General features: G+C 38.7%; 1 protein-coding gene across 1 annotated transcript; it reads right to left on the reverse strand.

Moving 5' to 3' along the window:
- Nucleotides 1-534: 534 nt before the first annotated feature.
- Nucleotides 535-24746, reverse strand: apcdd1l (adenomatosis polyposis coli down-regulated 1-like). The gene is made up of 4 exons (XM_036571441.1): nt 24394-24746; nt 6096-6279; nt 4942-5470; nt 535-3497 (listed from the first exon to the last, which is right to left on the reverse strand). Exons 1-4 carry the CDS (start codon nt 24461-24463, stop codon nt 2730-2732), a joined length of 1551 nt encoding a protein of 516 aa, XP_036427334.1. The 5' UTR covers nt 24464-24746; the 3' UTR covers nt 535-2729.
- Nucleotides 24747-27377: the final 2631 nt, after the last annotated feature.

Here is a 27377-nt window from a genome sequence, read left to right on the forward strand (position 1 = left end):
GTTGTCGGTGGTGGTGTGTGGGTGAAGCATATTTTCAAAAAGGCACTAAGCTTTAGCTCTGACATCCTGAGTGTCAATGTGGAGATCAATTCTGCTTTATTTTTTTCTCATTGCTCTCCCAGCCCCACTGTTCTTTCCAAATCTCAGCCTTCAGTACACTTACTCTTCCTAAAAGGCATTACCTCATGGCATTCACAGTGACTATTACAAGATTTAATGGGAACAGTGAGCTGGTTTTTGGATATGACTTTTTCTCTTCCTCCTCTGCCAGCAAGCATCATGTAATTATTTTTAGCCAGAAATATGGCAAGGTCTATTATTTATTCTGAAAGAGAATACAAAATACAAAAATGAAATGGACAAACAGTCAAATGAAACACGGTCATGTGTAATAACGCTAAAAAAAAAAAATTACCATTTTTATCAATATGGTTTCATGGTGATTTCATGGTTTGATCAATGGAGGGTGATCATCTGAATAATGCTGTCATCCAAACAATTTTCAGATCTTAATGTTGTACATTAATTGTTTTCAGATGTCACCAGGCTTTAGCATCAGGCCATTATCAACAGAAAATTCTAGACTGGATGTATCCTGAAATAGCATGCTCACATTGTGTGATGTAAAGTTAGCTGTGCATTCTTCCTGTCAGGTGTTGAGTAGTTTAAGCATGATGGCCTACTTTTAGATGCTCATCTTAAGAGAAGTGCTTTAATTAAAAACAGCTTATTTTAAAGCTAAGTCATTTTTAAAGAAAATATATTTGATCGATATCAGCCAATATTCAATAACCCAATAAGCTTCATTAACGGTATTGGTATGTTACCTGAATGGCTTACACGTGTGCATATTTGATGGATTTCATTAGTGTTCTTGGAAAAGTATGCTTCTGTTTCCAACTTAAAAGTTTTGGTTTTGAGCATGAAATCTCACCACTTTCACAAAAAAGATGCATGCTCTGATGAACCAAAACCTAACATTTGGAATAGTTCCTGCTCTTCTAAATAAACAGCAAGGACCAAGCCATATACAGAGTACTGATCATTTGCGCTTATTGGCATCGCATAGCAGTAGAGAACTAATGTGCACACCATATGACAGTTTCTTTTCAAATGTCTTACACATGCCTTCAGCAATGTGAATAGACCATTGTTTTAGGGGCCTACTTAATGCATGGTACAGCTGTAAACTGTGAGAGAAGTAAAGGTTTTCTATTATAGAGTTTTATGCAAAAGTTTGAATGCCACTGGTCAAATGTTGCAGGATATTATTGCTTTTGGAAACTGTATCTACAAAGTTGAGCCCACCCACTCAAAATTAAGTTTGCCTGTGCCACTGATGTGACCGCTGTGCACAATGCTAAAATGCAGCAAGTTTAGTTTTGAAAAGCAAAAGTACATGCAGTAATAAAATTTCTGTCCTGATCAAATATGGGTCACTGCAAGCTGTAGGTGTGTGCTTAAATACGCTTCGTACTGAATCTCCCCAAACTGATTTCAGTGTGTAGCTAGACTATGGATAAGTATGGGTTAGTGACTGTTATCTCTGTTCTATGTATGTAACCAATATTCTTCTTGATGGAACTAATATTTCTAGTAACTACAACACTTTGTTTAATTTTTTCCCTATCCAATTAGTTTGAGTAGTAATAAATATGAAAAAGTATATTCTTCACTATTAGATGATTGACATTGTATTAGACTAATTAAACATTAGACAGGAACAACTGCTTTGCCTTATAGACAGCAGAACAGAAAGAATACAGAGTAATTCTTAGGGGTGTTCCTGGATATGCTGGATGTAGTCCACTATTCTTTGCCAACATAATCAAGACATACAAGGTCAATAACTGAGATGTCTAGATGCCAAAACCAACCGGACGCTTCCCCAGACCATGTACGGAAAACTCATTGGTCTTTTTCTAGTCAGCTGTTTGGATGCCATTTCCCTTTGGATTTGCTTGACTTCACTGTGCATTCATTTCTGGAATGCTGACATTCGTTTAGGCAGCCAGTTCTGTATTGATATAAGAAAATATACATCACTATTCCTCTATGTTACATTCAAACAACCTTACAGAACAGCATTTTACATAATAGACATGTTCAGAAATAGAACAATACATAACTGAAAAAGATTTCTATGTACGTTTTGCTTTCATCACGAAACCCACTTCCTCCCTTTACAAAAATAGCACCATATTTAGAGAGTTTTAAATGGTTGTTAGTATTCTAGATACAGTGTTATAGCACCTAATTAACACCGTTAGATCCAGCATACTGAGCTATGCCCATCAAGTGGGCTTGTTTTTACACAGTACATGAGAAGGTTTAATGTAAGCCCCCACATTTTAAAGTGATGGGTCAGGCAAAAATTTGATTTACAAAATTTCACACCCTTATCAGCAAAGATAAGTTTGGTGTCTAAGGTTTGCCTCTTTGGTTTTGCTCTAGAAAGACAAGGCTAATGCAGCTAACAGGTAATGTTAGCCCTACCCATTAGTACCATGCAAAAAGTTTACAACATACAGCTAAAAACAGTAGTAGCAGCAATCCTGAAGCCTGAATTAAGTCTAAACTTATATGTAACAGTATGTCATGCAGTAACACAAAACCACATCAGTAAGTCTGTGTGATTATTTAGGCATGTAAAACTAAAGAAGCAAACTCTGGACATGCCTTTTTTAGACGATTCCATTGCTTTCACCCCAAAACTGAATTGCTTAGTTTTAGACTAGCATATACCAGAACCATAGATTCAGTAGAGACATCAACGAAACAACAAAGACTGAATAAGGTGCATTTGCAGAGCTGACCCCCCTTGTTCTCTTGCTGTGGGGACTGTAGCGCTGTGGCACTTGTGCTTCTGCACTGCACTGAACCATAGGAGTCTGAAAGGATGTGGGCCTTTTCACCGGTCGATCAGGACTGCTTCCATCTGAAGGTCTTTCTCCGATGAACAACAAGGGTTGGCCTTTTTGATCCTTCTCCATTTTAAATAGCTCATACTCTTTGTGCGGAAGTAAAATCCCCAGCACACTGCAGCCTGCTGTCCATGTTATATCCTGTTCCACCCCCAGTTCCCATCCACCCGCAAGCCCACAACTTCCCTGCTCTGAGGAATTTAACACTCGCACTAATGTTTGCTCAAACACCGTCACCTTGGCATGAGTCACTTTGAAGACCAACTTAGTGGCTCCTCTTATTTTAACAGAAGGCTCCATGTGGGCATAGTGCCCCGATGCCACAAGTGTAAAAGTCCGATGGCGACACATGGGGTCAGAGTAGTGATGGTAGGTGCCTTCCCAACTGCGTTGCTCCTCACTGAAGATGAAAAGTCGTGTGAGAAAGAGCACAGCTGGACGGGCTTCGCAACGCTGGCTCACCCAGCGGCCATCTACATTCATAGGAATGGACCAGGAAGGAGGTAATATGGGAGGGTGTTGTTCAGAGGAGCGATAGACCAAGGCGCACACTGGACACGGGTGAATATGATGCTGAGGAAAGAGAATTTTGTTTACTATATATTTTTTATGTAGATATGCAGTGAAAGTGTGTGTTGTACCAACAGGGATTAAGTTTAAACTTGGATTAAAGTGTGGTTTATCTATCAATTCAGATGCAGCAAACTTTATGGGCCAGTTTCCCAGACTGAGATTAGGCCTAATTGTGGACTTTATGGAAACTCCCACTCAAAGTCAGGTTCAGGTACATTAAATGATCGTTTTAATCCTGGTTTTAGTTTTACAGCAAAACTAGATTAAATTGATTCATGTTGCTCCTTTAAACAAAGATTTAAAGTTTATTTAAGAATTACATTTAGACATTACATTTAAACCTGCAACTTTAAATTTCCAAAACCAAAACATTTTTTGAAGAGATTAAGGCTAAGGATTTAATAACAGTTTTTGTTAATCGATATCTCATATTTATTAATCGGTGTTTCAAATTTAGTGGCTCAACACAGATGGATTTAAAATCCAACCTAGATGAACAAATCCTCAATTAGCTCTAAACTCACACACACACATTTTCTAAACCACTTATCCTTCGGGGTTGCGGGGGTTGCTGGAGCCTATCCCAGCTGTCATTGGGCGGAAGGCAGGATACACCCTGGACAGGTCGCCAGTCCATCACAGGGCAAGCTCTAACTCTTGAATCCTAAATTATTCCTTGTTGATTAACTTAGAAAAGGACACTTCTTGCTATTACAATGTCGTGGGAATGTTTTGGACTATTCAAAATGTTGTAAACACTATGCTTTCATGGCTCCCTTTTTGTCTAAATTGGGTATTGGTTATAGAAATTTTTTCATTGCTCTTTCTGAATGTATTACAGAATGGTTAATATTCATCAAATGAACAGTGATCTTAAAACATTTATATAAAGTTGATACATACCAACAGTGGCATTTCACATGTATTTTAGCTAGGAAAAAAATGTTATTGGAGTTTTAAGTTCTCTCTAAGTAGTATTTATATTATACTATGTAGCATAAATCATGCTAACTAGATTGGTCTTGTATCCCATAATAAGCTGAATTCATCCAAGAAGCTTATAAGCTTGTTAAAGATATTTATTTGTAATAATACATGAACATTAAATACTTTCTAGATGGCGCATATATTCAGCATTAGACTTTTAATAAATCTAAACCCAAGAGTTATTCTGTGATTTCGCAAGTGTTGACAGGTAAAATAGAGAAGTGAGGGGGGAAGACAAGTTGGTATTTGTAGACTTATGGCATGTTTACAGTAGATAATTTCCTTTTGTTGCCTAGTAACAAAACAGAAAGGACACACTATAGATTAAAATAGTACTCGTCAGTTATTTACATGCTATGGATACAAATGTCATAAAACATAGCAAATGAAACATCTGGAAAGCATAAAGCCCACACCCATGGTGTTATACATGCTTGACAACAATGCTAATTCTTACCATGGTGTTCTGTAGAGGCTCCTGATACCCTGTTGGTCTGTAATGGGCCCTCTGGTTCCAGTCTGTATGCACATCTCCAAGGAAGAGCTCCTTGGATGGACGGCCACGAGGATGAAACTGAGTCTCCATTCTCAGTAACTCCAGCTCCATCATGGAAAAATGCAGAGCACCCAGGCAGTCTTTTTCAGCCTTGGCACTAAAGAGCTCATACAGGCGATGAGGAACCAGGGGAACTCCAGGCCCAAGGCCCAGGCAGTATAAGGGCAGATGGACAGCAAGGTGATGGACGCTCTGCTGGTTGTGAATCACCAAAGCAACCTTATGGAGGGTATGTTCTGCCTCGGTAGCTCCACGTGTGACCCAAGAAGCCTGGCGCAATTTCAGTTTACCCTGGATGAGTAGAGAGTAGGCTGGCACCTGGCAGTCACTGTCTGAGTAGTAGTGCTGGAGAGCTTTGAAAAGCCGTGTAGGGTTCGGATAAAAGGTGTAAGAACGAGTGAGGAACTCTGGGCCAGGCCTCACCTCACACCTTAGGGAAATAAAGAATGTGTAGTTGAAGATGAGTGGGGTTTAATAACTGCATACTACACATGACTAAGTGGCATTTTTTACTCAACTGCTGCAAATGTAATCTGAAGAGCAATTTTTAAGATGTCTGCATAATTAAATAATTAAGATGTAAACATCACTAAGATAAGATAAATACTTTGCCTGACCCCTGTGACCTCATAGTTGTTTTGACATTATCTTTTGGTCAAAAAGGTATTATTAAAACACAACAATCACAACAAAGGTATGTGCAGATTGTTGTAAGGCAAAATAGTTCCCAAAGAAAATGTATTTATTTACCACTATTTTATCACTCTCAACATTACATATAAAAACTCAAAAGACATATGCAGGTTTACTGGTAGTTTTGGATAGCAAATAAAAACGTCAAAATTCTCTGATTGACTGTTTACATCTCAACCACTGAATTATGCAAACATTAAAAAAGTGGAATTCTTCTTTAATAAAACTAGCCTTCTACCACTATGTGCTCCATAATATAAAATATGTACTCAGCAGAAGCATCATTATGCGTATTCACAAATAAAGTGTGATTTGGGCTCAATTTAAATCCAGATAGTTTTTTGAGGAATTCACATTTTCACCTGGATGAGACCCAGTGACCATCCAGCCGTGGAGGGATTGTGGCTGTGACTCTGGCCCTGTACTGCAGGTGGCGGAGATGAGTCTGACACTGTGGCTCCCAAAGTAGCCTGGAACTCATATTGGCAGGTGGGGGAAAGTGGCCAGTGGGCACTTCCCAAAGGTTGTTGCCCTTCACACACACACCTTTTGAAAGATGGGGGAAATTATAATATTTACAGTTACAGAAATAAAGATACTAAAAAATGGTAACTTATTAGAGTGCCTAACTTTAATGTAAGGACATTTCAATTCAAATAATCATGTACCATGTCTGTTGGTCCATTGTGTTCATACAATGTGAAGGGCAGCTGGCAATTCCAAATGATGTAGAAAAAAAACGGACTTGAAGGAGGATTTGACATGACAGCAACGTTATGTTTATATGGGCCTGCGATGTAAATGTACTTGATTCCAGCTCATGATGTGCTGTCTATAAGTGGGCATTGGGTAGTGAGGGACGTATAGATTCATTCTGGTGTCCACATTAATTAACTCAAATACTTTGCAACTTTAAAAGGGGATTACACTGATTTTCAAAATGTCTGCATAATGAAATCATTAAGATGTAACCACAGTCATTCTGTGGTTTGATGTGAAATGCTCCATTCTAGAGTGACTCACTGAGTCAGAATTGTTCACATCTGTGGTGCTAGGAACTAGATGTTAGAAGGCTTACTTACTTTACTTCACAGAAAGCTTTTACAGGAAATGGTTGTAAATGCATTGCCTGATGCCTAATGACATTTTTATGTTAGTTTTATGATTTAGTTCAATTATAAGGCTTTGGCCCAAAATTTACCAGTATTATATCAATATTAACATTACATGCAAAAAGACACATATAGGTTCTCTGGTCATTTTGGATAGTGAATAAGGTAAATAAAGTTTCTCTGCACTGTACCATTTCACATCAAAACACTCCGAAGTACTTACATTTTAACAACTGAAATATGCAGAAATTTTGAATTCCCTTGGAATTCCCCTTTAAGGTATTTGAGACATTTAGTTCTTATGTATAATGTCTACAAAGAAATGATAATTCCAGGACAATCCATTTATCCAAACTCATCAATATCCTAAGTTTGCTATGTAACACTGAACTCTTTCTGACTATATAGCTCGTCATGCCACACTTGCTTCTGAGTTAAGCTCATTCATAAAAAAAACAACACACTTCAAAACCTTGGTTTCTCTCCAGCACCACCAGCAATTAAAAATCCCAAAAGGAGAATTTTCACTCTACATTCTTTTACAGTTAAAGAAAAAACAAGATTCCGGTCAGCTGGATGCGGTTCCAAGGGTTTCACATTTCTGTAATTTTCCAAGTAATGAGAAGTGATGGGGACGATTAGAGCCATATATAGATCTAAATCCCACTCTGACCACATGTGGCGGAGGGTTTGGGGAGGGTGAGGTGGGCGAGAGGTTTGGCTTGTCACTTCAATCACACAGCATCTGTAACTCACATATCAACTTTTTTATGTGTCTTTTAAGGGGAGAGGAAAGGAAATGTGGAGTCAGCTAGCAAATATATCATATTTTTTTTGTCGTTTGATCTTTTTTACCACGCAGAAAAGCTAACACTGTTCCATTGAGTGAAATCGGTCGGCAATGCAGCAGCCATCTCTGTTTGGTCAGTAAATCTCCTCTGTGTACACTTGACCACACAGCTGTCACAGAGTAGGAAGCTATTTAGATATATGTTGGAGGGGACTGACACATTGAGAGATGGGTACTGAATTGTGCTCACGTTACAGTCGTTTACAGAGTAGGTTTTGCTGTGGAATAGGGATTTCACCTTCCTAATATGGACTATAGACAGGCCTAGACACTAAATCATAATGTTGAGAAAATGAAAGAAACAGTGAGAAAATGAGAGAGAAGTGTTTAGCCGTTTTATCATCCATCACATTTAATAGGTCAAATTGTACATGCTCTTTGTTGAGATGAAGGAGAAATAAAGGAAACTGTGTTCCTTATAAGTGTATTGACATTTGTAGAACTCTTTCAGTGCCAGATGAAACTATTCCTTGATGATTCTAAACCTCTGAAAAAGGTTCTTCAAAACTTGGAAAATGTCTCTCTTTATGTAGGAGTGGATAACCCCATTCCTGAAGGACCACAAATTTGCCTTTTACTGATTGGTTCTTTAACCATTTTTGTACATTATGTGTAAAGATGTGTGAGTGTAAAGACACTTTCAATGATGACATATATAGTACATAGTATCAATAACAATAAAGCTTTTTCCTAGAACTGCACATCTAAGACAATGGATGTAAGGAACAGCTCTTTTTACCTAATGTTTCAATTTAAACTGTTATGACTGAATAATTGTGGACTGTTTATTGAGCATGGCAAAAAGGGCAGGTAGCTGTTTGTCCACTAAATATGGAAATTATTTCCTTATGACGTTTGGAAATGATCAAGTCTCTGCAGCGTTAGAGGATTTTTCTTGAACTGGACCAGAAGATGTGATGCTTGCCATAAATATGATATACAGACTAAAATGTTGCCTAAGAGTGCAGACAAAAATGAAAAATGTAGCCATTGTTACATTGTTTTAAACATGTCTACTTGCATTGCACAGCATCATACAGCAGTAGTTTTTAGAGTGGGATTTTCTGATGATAAGATTTTCTGATGAAAGACCTCTTTCTGATGATGTCCTACGACCTACGACTGCTTTGGGGTGGATTTTGGGGGGCATGCAGTTTTGAAACTATATAACTGTAATAAATGTAGTTCTCAAATTATCACTACAGTGGAGAAAATGGACAACTCAAATCACAGAAATGACTCAACAGATGAGGAGGATAACAAGCTAAAGGTTAGTGTGGCCACCTGGCTGTCTAGATACCTTACCTCAGTTTGGCTTCTTTTGTCTAGCTGAAACTACATCCATTTTCCAATTAAAAAAAAGTTGAGACAGTAAGAAAAAATTTAATAAAAACAAACAGCAATGCATAACCTTTTTGAACTACATTCAATTTAAAACAGTAGAAAGACAAGATATTTAATGTTCCAACTAAGTTACCTTGTTATTTGCATAAATATGTGTATTCTAAACAGGATACCTGCATGTTTCAAAAAAAGTCGGGACAGGCATGTTTACAGGTGTGTTGACTTTTAACAACATTGCATGGGAAATGAAAACACAAATTGTTGTAGTTGTGAAAGTGGGATTTTTTTCCCCATTCTTGCTGGATAGAACATTTTAGCTGCTCAGCAGTCCAGAGTCTCCATTGTTCTTATTTTTCGCTTCAAAATGTAGCATACATTTTCAAAGGGAGACAGGTCTGGGCTGCAGGCATGCCACTCTAGCACCTATACCTTTCTTACTACAAAGCCATGCTGTTGTAACACATGCAGAATGTGGCCTGGCCTTGTCTTGCTGAAACAAGCAGGGATGTCCCTATAAAGATGGCATCTAAATGGCAGCATATGTTGCTCCAAAATGCATATGTACCCCTCAGCATTAATTGTGCCTTCACAGATGTGAAAGTCACCCATGCCATCGTCACCAACAGCAACCTTCCCCCCCATTCCATGACAGCCCCTCGCTTTTGAACTTTGTTACCAATCAGGATGGTCCTTTTCCTCTTTGACCTGGAGAACATAATGTTCATTTTTTCCCAAATACAATTTTAAAGGTGGACAGACCAGAGTTTTTGAGTGTTTTATCACCTCTACTTCTCCTTCTATTTCTCCAGACTGTCTGAATCTTTTAACCATGTTATGTACTATAGGCGGCAAAATCCTTAAATTCCTTGCAATTCGTGCTTGATATAGAATTTCAGCTGTTTAATCGTTCGGGGTCTCCTTTGTCATATTTCATAATGCACCAAATGGTTTCAGTGGGAGACAGGTGTGGACTGCAGGCAGGTCAGCTTCGCACCGGACTCTTACTAATGAGCCATGCTGTTGTAATACATGCAAAATGTTATTTGGCATTGTCCTGCTTAAAGAAGCAAGGCCTTCTCTGAAAAAGACGTCATCTAAATGGCAGCATATGTTGCTCTAAAACCTGGATATATCGTTCAGCATTAATGGTGCCTTCACAGATGTGCAAGTCACCCATGCCATGTGCACTAATAATTTCCAAAAAGAATTTCAAATTTTGTTTCTGGATCCTGTTTATATATGGTTTCTTCTTTGCATGGTAGAGTTTTAACTTGCATTTGTTCATACAGTTGTTTTTGGAAGTGTTCCTGAGCCCATGCAGTGATTTCCACTACAGAATCATGACTGTTGTTAATGCAGTGCTGCTTGAGGGCCCAAAGATCACGACCATCCAGTATTGTTTTTCACTTGTATACAGAGATTTCTCTGGATTCTCTGAATCTTTTAATTTACCATATATCATGAAATCCCCAAGTTCTTTGTCATTTTTCATTGAGAAATGTTATTCTTGAATTGTTGCACTATTTGCCCACACAGTCTTTCACAAAGTGGTAAACCTCCCCCCATCTTCACTTCTGAAAGACTCATCCTCTTTTTACACCCAGTCATGTTACTGACCTGTTACCAATTAACCTAATTAGTTGTGAAATGTTCCACAAACAGTTTTTATTAAGCATTACACATTACACATTACTTTACCAGTCTTTTGTTACCCATGTCTTTTTTGAAACTTGTTGCTGGTATCAAATTTAAAATGGGCACATATTTTTCATAAGACAATACAATTTCTCAGTTTCATCATTTGATATGTTGCCATTGTACTATTTTCAATTAATTTTAAGATTTCAATGATTTGCACATCACTGCATTCTGTTTTTATTTACATTTTGCTCATCATCCCAGGGTTGTATCAAATAGCCTTCTGATCAGTGACTAGGCCTGTAGTTAAGACAGGTTGAGAACACAGGGATTTCATATGTTTGTAGAATGAATCTGCACAATGCCTGTATTTTAGTAAGAGCACACTGCACAACAAATTACATATTGAACTACTTTTAGATCTTAATGCCCCTTCAAGTGTTCTGTTTAATTTTGTTATTACAGTGGAATTCCTTGCTACCTTTATTATTGCACATCTCCCTTACTAGAGGGCCAGTTTCATGTTATCTTTTGCGAAGACTTAACAGCAATAGTAACTAAACTGCAACTGATTATGTGAAGACGAGAAATGGACACTGTAGTGAAGAATGTGCAAGGAAATGTGATTGCAACATGTATGCCTATATAACACTACACACTATATAACACTACAGCATAATAAGCAGATTCTCTCAATGGATAACTTCTCCCCCATGAATGCCTCTCTCCTGTCCTTTTACTCTATATTTTTCCCTATTATATTTATCTCTTCTTTCCAGATTATAATCCAAGAGGCAAGCAAAAGTGAAATTATATGAATTGCTTAGAAGATCATTCTGGAAGCCCCATAATGTGGTTTTAAATTTCAGCTGGAGCTGCTGATTGTGTGAAGGTCCTTTTGTCTTTATGTAACCTCTTTCCCTCCACCCCTTTACCCACTCTCCCTTGATTACAGCTCCCAGATGAAAAAAAAGATACTGATGAAAAAAGTTTACACTTCATTTACTTTGAATGGAGATCAGATTCCTTACCACCCCCCCCTCCCTCAGGGGCAGAGCCAAGGGGAGGCAAGTGCCACTATAGCGTGAAGCTTGGCTATCTGACTTAAACAAAATGAGACTGGCTATGTTACACGCAAAGACTTTTGCCTATCCGAATACATTCTGATTATAGAGTAAGACTGAGGTGTTTATATGCTCACTCTACTCAACAATCTGATGGAAAATCTCTGTTTACATGCATACTACAAGTAATCTGATCCAAAATTATGCGCATAGGTAGAGTACCACCTAGTGTAGATGTTACCATGACAATGAGCATCACGTGAGTCCAGTCAGAGTGAGATGAGCAGCAGTGTGTTCCGTGAGTTTTCAGCTGGTGCACCTGTGTTTTTACTTTAAAATTATAGCAGATTCAGAAAAACGTACTTCACATGTACTTATTAAAGAAGGAGCGAGAGGAAGACGCCATATTCTGAGACACATAAGATGGATATCAGTCCCACCCCCGTCTTTTAATGTCCAAAGCATAAACTTTGTCTCCTCTGCATACCAGTTTCTGCTCCCGCTATGCTGAACGTTCTAAACTTTCGCTATGATGCTACTTTCTGATTGGGAATGTAATCAGATACAGACCTTTACATGGTTATTATTCATCTATTTAACGGATTATTCACAGGATTACCCACCTCGTTGAATCAGATAGAAACTGTATCCCGAATGGCCTCATTCGGACCAGCCTGTTCAGATTAAGGTGTTTACATGGACGTATTCTATTTCAATTGAGCTATTATTTGGATTATTAATGGATTATTAGGCTGCATGTAAACATGGCTAGTGTCAGCCTTCCCCTTTTTCTCTGAAAATGAATAGCACCCTTTCTGATGAGTTCAAAATGCTTAATGTGTGATTCGGAACACAGCCTCATTTATGTTAGCTTAAGCTTTAGCGCGAGACTGAAGTATGTCACTTTGTTTGTCAGTAAATATACACTATATTGCCAAAAGTATTCACTCACCCATCCAATTCATTGAATTCAGGTGATCCAATCACTTCCATGGCCACAGGTGTATAAAACCAAGCACTTAGGCATGCAGACTGCTTCTATAAACATTTGTGAAAGAATGGGTCGCTCTCAGGAGCTCAGTGAATTCCACCATGGTACCGTGATAGGATGCCACCTGTGCAACAAGTCCAGTCGTGAAATTTCCTCGCTACTAAACATTCCACAGTCAACTGTCAGTGGTATTATAACAAAGTGGAAGCGATTGGGAACGACAGCAACTCAGTCAATTGTAATAACAGCACATAACCTACTTGAGCTAATGAAATTAAAATAAATCTATTTACAGAGTTAAAACATAACAAAAGTACAGAATTATGGTAGAGCGAGAAGAGTATGACCGTTTATATGTGCAGTGGCAAAAATTCAATGGATTTGAAGAGGCGAGGTTTATTTCTCACCATGTATTACCAGACAGAATAGTTAAAAGGGATTTCAGAAAGATTTCATTACGAAATGGTTTACATTTACTTCAAATTCCAGCACCAGAGCTCAGCTCTGTTTGAATTTGAGATATAAACCAAGCTCCTGCTCTAGCCCTGTTTAACCTTTAAGCTGCTGAGTGCCACTCAGCGCGTGACAGTGACCCATAAAAGAAAAAAAAAAACGGTAGTTGGATTCTGACAAGTCCAAGACGTAACAAAATGTCTGGAGTCCAAAAGTGAAAGCAAAGCAACATAGCTGGCTGCTGGGTGGGTAAAAACTACTTAAGTGGCCGTTTAAACAGGGAATGCAGTATTTAAGAGTTTCAGTCAGATGATTTTTCTATTGTGGCCGCCATATTTGGGACTGAATTTCTGGCTTTGCTGCTCCGCACGAACAAAACTAAAGGTGAACAATGAAAAATTAGTCACCTTACTTTGGAAGAGAAAAAACGTTATCTCGACAAAGTCGATAAAATAGGCTGCGATCCTTATATAGTTTCGCCTGAACTCCTGGGCCCACTTAAATTGGCGGAAAACTACCAAATTTGTGTTTTCTTAACATTTATATTTATCTCACACACAACCCCTCTCCCTACTCTGGAGTTCCTCAAAGCATTTAAAAGCACAGAAGCCTACCGCCTCTTCACATCAGGGTGGGTAAAGGATCCCATGGCGTTGCATAAAGAGGAAAAAAACTCTTTGTCATCATAGATGTGAACAACGCTAGCTTTTAGATAACTTTTGTTAATGTTAACAGCTAAGAGATAAACAGTTGCCCCCCTAACGGAGCTAGCAAACAGCCGAGTGTAACTTAACTTCTCTGTTTCTGAAGATTTAAATGACGTTTGAATAGAGAATCATAAACATTAATGATAGGACTGAATGTCGTGGGTTAGAAAACTTGTTTTGACATGCGTGATTTTGTAAGTTTGCTAGTGCAGAGTTCCCCTGCAACCCCTACACTGCATAATTGTGGTTTCCCCTGGTTAAAATACCTTACATGATTAGTTAATAAATCCTTTCTTGAGCTGAACGAGGTTGGTACAGCAGAGAAAAACAGTAAACTATACAGGGCAGTGGGGCTCCAAGCCTGGAGTTTGAAAACACTGAATTAAAGGTCTGTATAGTCTATCGCCATTCTCAGCTTCTGTCGTGTCTTGCAGGTGAATCATTTACAAAACACACCTAATTAAAGGCATCGCGCTAGCGCAGTCCATCCCTGCTTTGGTTCTCAAAATGGCGGCCAATTTACGGTGTGACATCATGCAAAACGCGAGAATAGACCATTCTGGCACTTCCGTGCTCGTTAAAGAGCTACACCTCACTATTGTCAGCTAACTCCACCCCTGGCTCACCTTTGAAAAATGCTCAAAAATGGGGGGACGCTGGGAGGGGCACTGCAGTGATCTACTGGTTTGGAGGTGGGGTTGCGAGAGAAACCGAGTGGGCTGGGCTGCTGTGTTTTTAGAGCTAGTGCACGTTAGCTACCTGAAAATATGGAGAGTGACGGTATCAAACGGCACTTTTGCAACTAAGAGGTCTTACGAGTTTGATGATTTTTCTCTACTTCCATCCCCATCTTCGACGAGGGAAGGTGTTTCTGATCAGGCAGTGTGTTTTGAGCCTTAATAGTATGAGCCATTGACTCAAGCTGCAAAGAGGTTAACATAGTGCCAGAAAATGATTAGCAGCGAGCGGCAGAGGCATGCGAATGGTAGAACATTCCTTAAAACTGTGACAGCTCGCTTCTAATTATCTGTTCAGCAGGTCCATATTCGATAAAACTGAGTCCTGATTTCTTAGATGTACTGAATTCTAAATTAATAAAGTGGATTTGATTGAACACTGTCTAAGTTTCATTCAGTTTGACATCAAGGTCGCAGACTGCATCACCAGTCAGCCAGTGTTTGCTGCAGTGGCCCTAAATCCTTATGTTCTGCACGCTGTTCATGGCACTTATGGGTGTTACATCCAGTTCAGTTCCCACTCAAATTCACATTCCCCTTCATAAATTGAAGCCTCGGGCGCGTGCACTCACTGAACAGAAATCAACGGCAAGCAGCACTGGAACTACTAAAAGCGGAAAAAAAGTTCGAGAAAGGCTGAATGGACGAAAGGTTGACACAGTCAGAAACAATGGCCATTTAGCGTTAACCTTTCCTGAACCGTTTTTCGTAGTTCCAGTGTTGCTTGCCATTTACTTCTATTCAGTGAGTGCGCGTGTAAAACATAAATCGGATGCACACCGGCAGCTTTATGGAGACTCGCAAGAATCCTCACTTAATCGGTCCAATATCTTTATTACAAACTAAGCTTAGATTAACTGAGTTATTTACAGTCGGTACAGACAGCTAGCATATAGCAGCCTTCTGAGATGGCGCTGGGGGTATTTAGCTCAGCGTATGATGTGGTTATCTCCTCTCTCTGAGCTCTCATGCTTTCATATTTATGAGTGCGGTGCAAGTAGGGCGTCATCAGGGGGCGGTAACGTTGTTTGACTGATTTGCATACTGTGACGTGTCTTCGTACTAAGGTACCAAGACACGTCATCCACACCTATAGCAGAGTTGAACCAGAGGGGCGCTGACCACGATAAAAATTATATTTTTACAGTTTGGAAAGATGTGCTCACATTTCAAGCGAGGCTGGTATATTTTATTCTTACAGAGCAATGCATTGCAGCTGTTATTGAAAAAAAAGTCTTAGGGTTACTCTTTAGTTACTCTTTAAGGTGGAAGAGTGGCACTGGCTGGCTGATACTGCCTGAAATCATTGCTGCGTTCCTAAATACACCAATAATTCAACTAAACAGCCCTACCTGTGTTTCCATTCTTGTTTGAGAAGGAATGTGGGCTGCACAGTACGACAGATTTACTCACATTTGTGATTAAAAAAGCTCAGCTCCACGGTAAATATTTATTTCCTGGCCTATGTATGATCCTGGAGATTGTAAGTTTGTTTAAAAAATTCGAGAAATAGACCCTCCAAAGTAGCTTGGTGATTAGTTTACTGTAATGCAGAAATACTATGTTGTATGTCTGTGCTGGTTGTGGTGTGCAGGGCAGTTACTTATGTTGCTAATGTTTACATGGGCTGGACCTTTTCTCCTCCAAAAAGAAAGGACAATAGTACAGGTTTCTTCAATCTATCTGTTTATCGATGTGTGATGTGGTGTTGAGCATAAAGATCCTTCTATGCTTTGCAAAACTTGTCTCAGGCAGATAGCTCCCGGTTCAGACGCAGATTTTTTGCGGAATGCGTTCCGCTGTCTGAATGCGTTTTGAATGTTTTTAAGTTTTGCGCGATGCGCTTTGACCAAGTCAAACTAGCCTTTCCGACCATATTGGAGGATATACCAGACATGCCAACTGCTCTCCTATTAACTGCACTGAAGCCAAAGGAAGATTTTTGAGGGAGGCTAAAAAACGACGACCCTTTATTGCCGCTCTGTTAAACCGCGCTGGCGGAAGTTCAATAACGCTCCATTTGCAGCCAGATGTGACCAGGCAGTAACTGAAAGAAAGGTCTATTAATTACCGTTTGTTAAAAGCTCACTTAAATAGCAAATAATGCGGTTGCTTAGATTAATTACGTTTTCCAGCGCATTTTAGATACAAAGTTAAAAAGAGATTGTTTTCTCGTTCATATTCAACTATTTTACGTTTACAGAGTAACGTATGCTTACCCTAGTGACGATCTCTGCTACTCTGCATTTGGCTGTGCTATGTGTTCTTTTTTCTTTTATTTCTTGCAGTTTGATCTGATTTAACATGCTCAATTGGCCAAAAAAAGAGCTGCCAAGAGAGGCAAGCAAGTACATACACCAATATGAAACGCAAGCTTGCCTAACGCTCGCTGTGTCTCATTTACTGGGCTGCGACCTTTGAAGTTCCGATTTCTCGCCTGCATATGTCCTAAGCACTGCCCCGTTTCAAAAGAATACAGAGGAACCTAAAAATTCCACAGAGAAATACAGCCTTTTTTTCGGCTGATTTCTGAGGATGCACTGATTTATCCTTCTAGTTCCCATAAGTCTCTGCGTCGCCACTAGTTCCCTGTAGAATACCTTAACATCCTATTAGGAAACTATCAAATGCATTTAGAATCAGCCATCAGTCACCTGTTAAACCATTAGGATCCTTTACCTTCTGATATCAACACATTAAAAAGCCAAAACACATTACAAAACTGTTAGGAACCAACAGTAACACTTAATGGTTTCTATTTTTTTTTTCAGCATAAAGTTGACCACATAAACGGCTGTAAAGGATGTTACGAACAAGCATCCTGTCGTCATATGGACTACCAGCTATATTTTAGCATTGAGACGTAAAGTTGTCAGTATATCAGTTTCACTTGTATAATTTAAATACAGAAAGGGTTAATACTTTAAAGAAGCTGACAAATAGCGAGAGAGGCAAGGCTATAGCTCAACCCAAAATGGAGATCTTAATTCAAATAAAGCAGGCGAAAGCAGGTTAACGTTACTAATAAAGCTAAATCTTAACTTGAACCTTCCCTTGATCAGGAGTTATGACGCTGCTGTAGTTATGAATCCTCAATAGACTGCATTTTTGGCACCATAAAAGCAGAGGAAGGCTCCTTTGCAAAGCGCTGCTGCTAAGGATGCACGGAAATGCTGTACCAAGCAAAGGTCCTTTAAATGAGACATACCTATGTAGCATTACAATCCAGCGCCCAAGTAGTCTTCCTATGGATGAATAGTGGCTGGAAGGCTAACTTAAGAAGCTTTACCGCCACCTAGCTACACTCTTTGCACATTTCAGCAAAGTTTCCACACCCAGTGGTCGCTTTTCCATTGTCGGGCAAAATGGTTCTCGTAACGGTATCTGTTTCCGTTTGCTGTACTGCTAAATCAGAACAAGGAAATACCCAAAACAAATATGTGAATGAGTGGCTAACCGCTAACAGGCTAATAGCCATACACACATCACCCACCACAAAACACGTTTGATTCTGTTTGTTACTCCAACTCCAGTATCTCAGTGCGCTCTTTAATCTTCTTTACGGGTGGAATTTGAGCACCTGTTACTGAAACAGCCTGTACTACGGTGGATTTCACCTGTAGCAGTGAACTAGCGGGATGACTAGCTACATTAGCGTTGCCCGGCAGGGTACAGCTTAAAGTACCACAAAACAATTCTATTGTTATCTTTCTGTCCTTTCCACACTGGCCATTTGGATTTGTGCTCTCAGATACGAGTCTTTATCTTCTAAATGGGCATTTTTAATCATTGGTTCGCTAGAACCGAGCCCGTATTGCAGCGGGAGGCACGCATTTGCATTAGCTTAGCCTAGCAGGCTACAGCTTAAAACACTACAGAACAGGTTAGGTTTAGGCTTTCTGTCACTCCACCATCAATCAGTTGACTTTTTTAAGTCTGTTGTAAGTTTTTATTATCTATACTTGTGACAGCAGAGCACTGGTTAGTCGAATTGAATTTGCACTGGGGTGTTTAGATATCTTCAGCTATGCTAAGTTAACTAGGAGAGAGGAGCCAGCTAGCATTAGCTTAGCTAGCTAGGAGCCCCCAGCTCCAGACACCAGAGATCAGGTTTAATTTCGTCTTTCTGTTCCTCTAACATCAACTCATCAACTTTGCTTCCTCAGAGCTGATTTATTATCATGCAAACCTGTGTCAATAAAGCTTTTGTTAGTCAGAATCGAACCTGCTCAGCTAACGCTAACCAGTTATTTTGGTTATCAGTGTCGTTTAATATAAAGAAACTGGTGTTAGAACTGAATTTATTCGATTGATTTCAAGTTTGAACTAATGCAGCAGGATGTGGTGGCAAAGTACTGACATAAACATGAAACCAATCAGTGAATAGCTATGTCGTGACATCATCCCAGCGAACGGTTCTGTGACCCCGAGTACGGTTAGCTAACCATGCTGAAAAAAACAGGCTCAAGCTCAAGCGTTCCTTGTTGAATCATGTCCGTGTGGAAATTCCACTGGAACGATTACCTTCCATGCTCATAACCATTCAGCCCTGCAGTGGAAAAGAGGCCAGTTCGTGATACATGATTCCGGGTTTTCTGAAGTCAGCTCTTACCCTTGACTCCTTCCAGTTGAATCGATGGCGTGGACTCCTCGACTCCACTTAATTTTAACCAAGTGCCAGAGTCAGTGATAAAGAGACACAGCAGAGATTAAACCATCCTAAACATTTCTGAGAAGCTAATAATAATAATAATAATAATAATAATAACATTAACAACAACAACAACAACAATAATAATAATATTTTTATTTACTTTAAAGCTAAACATGATTATATGAATTTTAATACTGTACTTTATTAATAACATAGCCCTATATGTCCAGAAGAACGTTACGAACAGCTGTTTTCCTTAGCCACTCCAGTAAATTTACTGGGTGTAACCTAGTCACCTCATTGTGAAAGTTGTAGCTACATCCCTGTTTGGTGGCATTTTCTGTTTATTATTTAGAGACAAATGTTGAGATTATTGACTGTGGTAATCGACTGCACGCCACCAATCCGGGAAACAGAGTGTATGTTGAAAAACACTGAATTATTTTCCTATCCTACAGTCCAGTATAGGTATCATACTCCTCAGAGAACTGTGTTAAATTATATTACTGACTGAAAGAGCAGAAGCAGAAATGATTGCACTTTGTTAAAACTTACTGTAACTTACTGTGTACTGTAAAACTGTAGCTGACTCACTGCAGGCTGGGGCACCATATGGGGGAAAAATTTGGATGATTTGGACCTGTAACTGACAGGGGCCCTAAAAATTAGGCGTTTTTTTCAATATTAAATTATTAACCATTGATCATCATTAGCATATTATGTACAGTCTACTTATAAAACCAGTATTTATGTACAATCTACTTATAAAACTAATAGTTTCTTTTCTCGTTTTTGGCAAAAAATAAACATCCATAAAGCCTCTGTACTGCCCAACCCATCCCCATTTAGATGAAATGGTTCTGTCCTGTCCTACCAGGCGTGAACGGTACTTGCTAGCAGTGAACTGCAAGTGAGGAGTGCTGCTAGAGCTTCATATCTCAGCTTCCTAAAGAAAAAATCTGGCTTCTAAAAACAAAATTACATGTAACAGCGTTACATAATCAGGATACAAAAAGGTAACTGTAATCTGTTACGGTTACAGAAAAAAGGCAGTAATCAGATTACAGATACATTCTAAAAATAGGGTGATTTCCAGTAGGATTACATTTAAATACAAACTTGTTCAATTCACTGTTTTAATGATAAATGAATTGTGTAGATTTAAAGAGTTTTCAACTAGGTAGGGAGGCAGTCCGGCTATCAGGAGAGAATTGTGAAGAATCCCCCTCACAGCAGCAGTTCACAGATTTTTATTCAGCCAATCGATAGAAACTTTAATATTTTATATTTTTTGTCAGAACTGAGACCTACAGCATTTTCATTAAGATATCTGAATCAGGCGTTTAACCTGGATTTCCACACTGCCAGATTTTACAGCAGCAGACTGATCCAACAGCAGCATGAACTAAAATTCTACAGTTAGAATGGCTATAAAACACACTTTTGATAACCTTAACCTGCCAGGTTTTAACTAACCGTCTAAAATGTGAACAGAACGCAAAGTCTCATAACTGTAATTATTTTTCAACAATTAATTTTTTTTTAAAAATTACAAACTCATGTGTTGTGTTTTTTTTTGTAATAAATATATATCATATTTGCAACTTTAGGTTAGTTAGTGTTCATTTTACAGCTTTCAGTACATTGGGCTTCATACACCAACCATTCTAAAGCCTATTTACACAGTTTTCACAAAGATTTTGGCATTCACCAGTGTTTTCTTATTTGAATTTGTTTTTAGGTAAGAACAGAATCTATGCACACTCAAGAGCACAAAGGTGCAAACAAATTTGTGGTTTAAGAACATGTCATGAATCTGGCATAGACTTTTTCTTAAGATCTTTCTCACGGACAGATTTAAGAGAAAACTTGGTGAATGATGCCAATTGAGTCATTAGCATGCTAACATTAGCTAATTTTGAAGTCTCAGCTATTGTGTAAAATAGTGACCTGGCTATCAACTAAGTTGCCAAACATTAGTGTGTAATCTAATAATCTACCACAGTTTTGTGTTTATCTTAAATATTTTGGCTGAATTATGAGAGCTATAGAGGTGGGGCCCAATGTGATATCTTTTCATCGGGCCAAAAATCCCTTGCTGCGCCCCTGACCAGACACTTCTCAGAGGAGGCGAGTGGCTCATTGCCCGGGCCCGGAGCCAGGATGGGAAACCCATACTAGATAAGTTAAAGGAGTATGTAAGTGTTTTTTAACCTAATTTCCATGTGCTGCATTTGTAGCATATGACTGCTTACCATAGACAATAATTTTGCTGTAGGTAGAGAAGGATAAAAAATCTTTAACTTATATGCAGCACCTGTCCATTGGCTTCTATTATAAATTTTTTTTGAAACTATTCTTTTATTAAAATTTAATTTTAAGGTTTGTAAGGTTTAAAAACCTAAAGCTTCCTAAATGGTTCTGCACTTGGCCGTACAGTCTGGATGTATGGCCCAAAGACCCACAGAGAACGTCTGCTTGACACTTTAGAGTAAAAGAAAGGAGCTCCAGTTCTGAAAGACTACAACATTGAAAACACTCTTAAATATAAAGGTTCCAAACAGTCCTTTATTTGGACATACAGTTCTAGGAGGTTTTAAATTTAATTAAAATTTAAATTTAAATTAACTTTAATATTACGTGGAGTTTCTCCACAATTGTTGTGGAATTCATACTTAATTCACTGTGTGAAATTTGCTTGAGATATGTGCTGTCATTAAACTAATCATGTTTGATAGACCTTTTCTCCTCCTGTCTGCTGTTGATTTATCTTGGCACTTTACTCACAAGTAGTGTCAGAGTGCACAGACCCTTTCAAATGATTTGGTGTGTGGAATAATTGGGATAGGGAGGTGAAGAACTTTGCTGAGATGTTGTCTGGTTGCTAGTGTGATGGGGAGGAGTTATGGTGGAGGTTCTGTGTTAATACTGGACTCCTCTGCCCTGCAGATTTCTTTGAATGATGAAATAAAAGGAAGTCTCCCAAATGAAGGCTGTATGTAATAAAGTTTGGACACATTAAGTACTGAAAACTTCAATATTATATTTAGTTATTGAGGCATCTGTGAAATTTTGTGTTAAATTCACCTTTTTTTTTTCTTGAGGCTGAACAATGAATAACTGAAGGGTGATAATGTAACATTAATACATAAATATACCTTAATATAAATATAACTTAGATAACATTTTTTCCAATGTTAAAAAAAACACATGACCTTTTAAAATATTTTCACTTTGTTGGCCTTGTTTTTCCTGTCTTCCCTGGACACACACAGAGTGAAACTGCACATAACCCACAGGTTAAGTACAGCAAATGACAAGATGCATGTGACCAGAGGGACTATTGTAATTGCTCTGGTTTCTTTCATTCTTTCTCTCTCTCTCTCTCTCGCTTTCTCTCTCCCTCTCTCTCTCTCTCTTACTGTGCAGCTGTTTGACAGTGACAAAACAAAGGCCTTTCTCTCCTTTATCACCTTAACCATACATGACTAGAGGCCGCAGAGGAAAAACACTCATTAAATGGTATATGAAAGGAAGGGCTCATAAATGGTGTTGGTCTGTTATTCTAATTTTTCCAGTGTCCCTTTCAAAGTGATATACAGTTTAAAATACAGATGTTTAGATCAAAAAACAGAACTGCTTCTGTCCAACACCAGTCTGTCTAATCTAATGTATTCATAATCATGGTGAAATGTGAAAAATCTTTCAATGCAGTGTTCAACTTTTCTCAACAAATTTTAGCTTGAATTTGTATAAAAATGTTCTTGGGGAGTTCAACACATGCTAAGCAGATTTGTGCACATTGGCTAATCAAGGCTTTGGATCACTTTTTATAAACAATCAGATGGGTTGAGTTGTCTGTGTAATCACATCCTTCTCACACTCGTTTACCACAAACAGGGCTGCTTTGCTGTGGTAAAATCACCCATCCTAATTTTTTGCTGCTGATTCCATTTTGGTTTTTTTTGGCTGATTTTGTTTATTTTATATTTATTTCACAACACAACCTTTTCTTATTTATGAGCACTTTTTGAGTACTTTCTATCAATGTATACGTCACAATATAAAAAAACCTTATTTGATCTTGAACAGGCCAACATGGCATTGTAAATTCCTAAATGAAAAATCTGTTGCCTGTTTAAATAACATGAAATCAAATAAAATCCTACATCAAAAGTAAGAGGCTACTGTATTCAAATACAGAGTGAGTGCACTTACCTGGAACATGTTATTTTCATCATAAAAATTTCAACACAGATTATAACACAATTAAATGAAGCTGCTGATTGCTGACTGCATGTTTGAAGCAAAAAAACGCTCATTACAATCTTCAGATTCCAATTGTGTATCCTTACCAAAAACTCCAACCTTGATAAGAACTACAATTTTTTCTAATTCCAAAGGCATGCTCAAGGTGCCAAAAAACCAAAGAGCACAAGGGAGTAAAACTACTTTTTTTGGCGTGCAGACTGTAAAAGAAGAGTTATCCGAAGAGTTATTAGGACATTTATGTTATAAATGTGTGTCGCTTGGCTGCTCTTATAATCCCAAGCAATCTTTCACACACTAACAATCAGCCTGCTACACTTCAGTGTCCTTGAATAAAAAATAGGGAAAGAGAGTATTCTAAAAAAAAATTAAAAACTAAAATCCAAACGCTTGTGGGTTTGTTGGCCTCATATACTAATATATACTATAGATAAAAACAGGTCTATGTGTAAAGCTTTCTGTTCGTTTTTATATAAATATTCCTAAACATGTAACTCAAACAACTGATATTGTGACTACATTCAGTTTAAATAGTTTGATTAAACAAATCTGGATTGATTCAATTCAACTATAGTTAGCTACATTATAAAAATGCATTAATTTCCCATATTATCCATGTTTAAATGTTCGAAGATATTTCCCACCATCTTTGACATTTGTAATAAGATGAAATGGTTCTTTGACACAGTTAGATTTGATGCTCAAAAGAAGTGGATATGGTGTTCTGACACAATTAAGACAAGGGACTACTTCAATACTGCTTTAAAAGGACAACTGAAGAAGAGAGAGAGAGCGAGAGAGAGAGAGAGAGAGAGAGAGAGAGAGAAATAATTTAGCTTACCTTGCCAGAAAGACATCATCCAAAGTAGCTCCAGCAGGTGTCCTCCGGACATTATTAAAGAGTAACACATATTCTACAGATCTGTCACCAATCAGAAAGTCTGTGCTTCAAAAATTTCCCTCAGTCTAGAAGACATGACCACAAAAAAGCAAAAAGGTAAATGTAATCCACTTAGGAGGTGTTTCTTCTGTGTGCTTTACATAAAACTCTTCCAAAAGTCCTGGTTTGTGCTTTTCTGTGTTTTCTTCTACGTTGAACTAGTTGTAGAGTCTCTCTCTCTCTCTCTCTCTCTCTCTCAGTCTCTGGGAGATTAGGCAGTGCAGTGTATGTGCTGCAGTGGTTCTGCTGCTACATCTACAGCAGATAGAGGAATGAGGAGAGTGAGTGAGAGGGAAAGGGGGAGGGAAGGAGAGAAAGGAGGAGGGGACTCACAACCTCCAAAACTTAACTCTCTAGGAAACTTTCAGAGCAAGGTGCAAACAGATGAAATCAAAGCAAAAGGGCAAGGCAGGCTGAGAACAACCAGAGACAAAGCGTAATAGGCTAAAACTAAATCTGGTCTAAAACAGCACAGCCTTTAACCTTAATGACAGAACAAAATGCTGAGCACTGGGTGGATTGATCCATGTCACCCCATGTCACTGGTCAAGACCACCCTGCTGCTCTTGCAAAACTGAAAGCAGATTGTGTGCATAGGTGAAGTGACCACTAAAACCCAAAGTGACTCATATGGGACAATGTGTATATATGTGTGTTTTTGTACGTTGTCAGGACAAAAAACGTCTAGGAACAGCTGTACTAACTTACACTATTAAACTGAAAGGGAAAAGTGTTTCTTTAGGTTTCCTTAGGGTTAGACTAAGAAAATTTCTATTACGTATAGATACTTATGTATAAAAATAGCTAGTGTTGCTGTCCAAAAATACAATATCTCCACAAAGTAAAGTATTTCTTTTTTTTTTAACTTTTAATGTAAGTCAGTGTAACAAGATTGTATTCCAAGTAGTCTTGGATGGTCCAGTTTTCATGAGACATTCACACAATGTAAAGAGCAGCTGCTGTGCTCAAATGATTAGAACAATATATGAAATAATTTGTGGTTCTGGGGTCAACATATATATGACCTCACATCCTGACATTGTGTAAAAGCAAGTGTGTGTGTGTGTGTGTGTGTGCGTGCACTGTAAATGTGAGAGATTAAATGATCCACACACCATACTGACAGTGCCCCCCATAGGGACTATTTGGTGTGTGCACCTAATTCATTCCATTTCTCTCTCCCCCTCTCTCACTCTCTCTTGCTTTCTCAACTTCTGTCTCTCTCTCATTCTCCAATTTACTTTCTTTCTCTCATTCTGTTTCTCAGTCTCTGTCTCGCTTCCTATATCTTTTTCTTTCTCTCTCACTCCTTATTTCTCCCCACTCTCTCTCTGTTTCTCTCTCTACGTTTTTCTTGTCAGTCTCCCTTTGCGTCCCTCCCCCCCTCTCACTTTGTCTCTCTCTCTCTCTCTCTCTCTCTCTCTCTCTCTCTCTCTCGTGTTGGCTGCAGACATGTGAGGTGCTTTCCAATCTCACACACTCATGTACCAAACCACAAACAGCTCTCTAATCAAAACCTTTACTGCTCCCTCTCCCTCTCTCTTTTTTTTCCAGTCAGTCATTCCTTCCCTCCTTCTACTATTTTTTCTTCCTCTTATTGGCTGTGTCTACGTGCAAAGATTTTCGACAATCCGATTGAATTTATTCTGAATATAATTTAAGGCCTGGCCCACACTACAGGATTTTAAAAAACCTAACCGATGTAAAACGTGACACACCCCACACATAATAATATTTTTCACAGATTTTTCTGACCTTTATCATTGTTAGTCATCAAACTCCCCACACTACATGATCTGTCCTGAATGAAACACCACACACTTTCAGATTATGCACACAAACAAGAGTCTAACCAATGGTTCCGATTCTCAAAACTTCGCAGGAGTTTCTCAGAAACTAACGTGACGTTTAGATCTATGTTATGCTGCCTTCATATGTTATGTTATTCTGCGATGGAAAATTCCATCATCGCAAGTGGCAACGGTCAGCAGGCTACAGTGGTGAGCAGAATGTTGCATCAAGAGCTCAATTTTTCCAATTTTTACCATCAACCGCAGTGGCGAAATACGCTAGATGATTTTTTTGTGGAGCCGTGGATGCCAAACGTCATATTGTTGAATTCCAGACTCATTATCATACAACAAATGTACATATATACGTTGTACATACATTATACAACGTCATCCTGATGTTCTCCACTGTAAATAAACAGTCTACACTGCTAAATCTCTTCTTTGATAATCATCCATTTTCGCAAGTAACGTGGTCGCCAAGGCAATGTTTGCGTGGCTTCATGCTGTCGTCATATAGTGGCACACAGCAGATATGGAATGACAGTGTTTACCCACCTCGTTCAGTCAGATAGAAATTGTATTTGGAATAGCCTCAATCAGACTAGTCTATTCCAGCTGAAGTTTATACATGGACACATTCTATTCTGATTGAGCTATTAGTTAGATTATTAACGGATTATCAGGCTGCATGTAAATATGGCTACTGTCTCTTGCTCTACTGCTCCTTATCTTTCTTGCCCTTTCTCATGGTGACATCAAAGTGCAAAGCTTTCTTTCTTCCTCTTTGTTTTTCCCCTCAATCTTTTTCCCCCACGAGGCCTATATAATCAGTCATCCGTTTGGTCATGGGGAGATTTGGGTTCAGTGTGTGGTGTGTTGCTTTGTTACTCTGTTTTGATGCTTTACAATTTGAAAAGCTTATCTTGTTTCCCCCCTTTTTAAAAGACAGATGCTGCTGCAGTTCCAAACCAGTGAAGGCTAACAAGTGGCAGGCGTCCAAGCTCCAGGAAGCCCAGCCAAACCCATGTGGCAGCACAAGGAGGTTCTGACAGAGAACAAAAGTACAATCATGCCCCCTATTCTGGAGATAAT

Source organism: Colossoma macropomum, unplaced genomic scaffold, assembly GCF_904425465.1.
Source record: "Colossoma macropomum unplaced genomic scaffold, Colossoma_macropomum, whole genome shotgun sequence".
NCBI lineage: Eukaryota > Metazoa > Chordata > Actinopteri > Characiformes > Serrasalmidae > Colossoma > Colossoma macropomum.

Bases quoted from the DNA above. Each gene is read 5' to 3' on its own strand.
- apcdd1l (XM_036571441.1), bottom strand. From the start codon at position 24,463: ATGTGTTACTCTTTAATAATGTCCGGAGGACACCTGCTGGAGCTACTT. The intron at 5,471-6,095 runs GTGAAAATGTGA...TATTTCCCTAAG, and splicing joins GGTCACTGGGTCTCATCCAG to GTGTGAGGTGAGGCCTGGCC. The intron at 3,498-4,941 runs GTAAGAATTAGC...CTCTTTCCTCAG, and splicing joins AGCCTCTACAGAACACCATG to CATCATATTCACCCGTGTCC.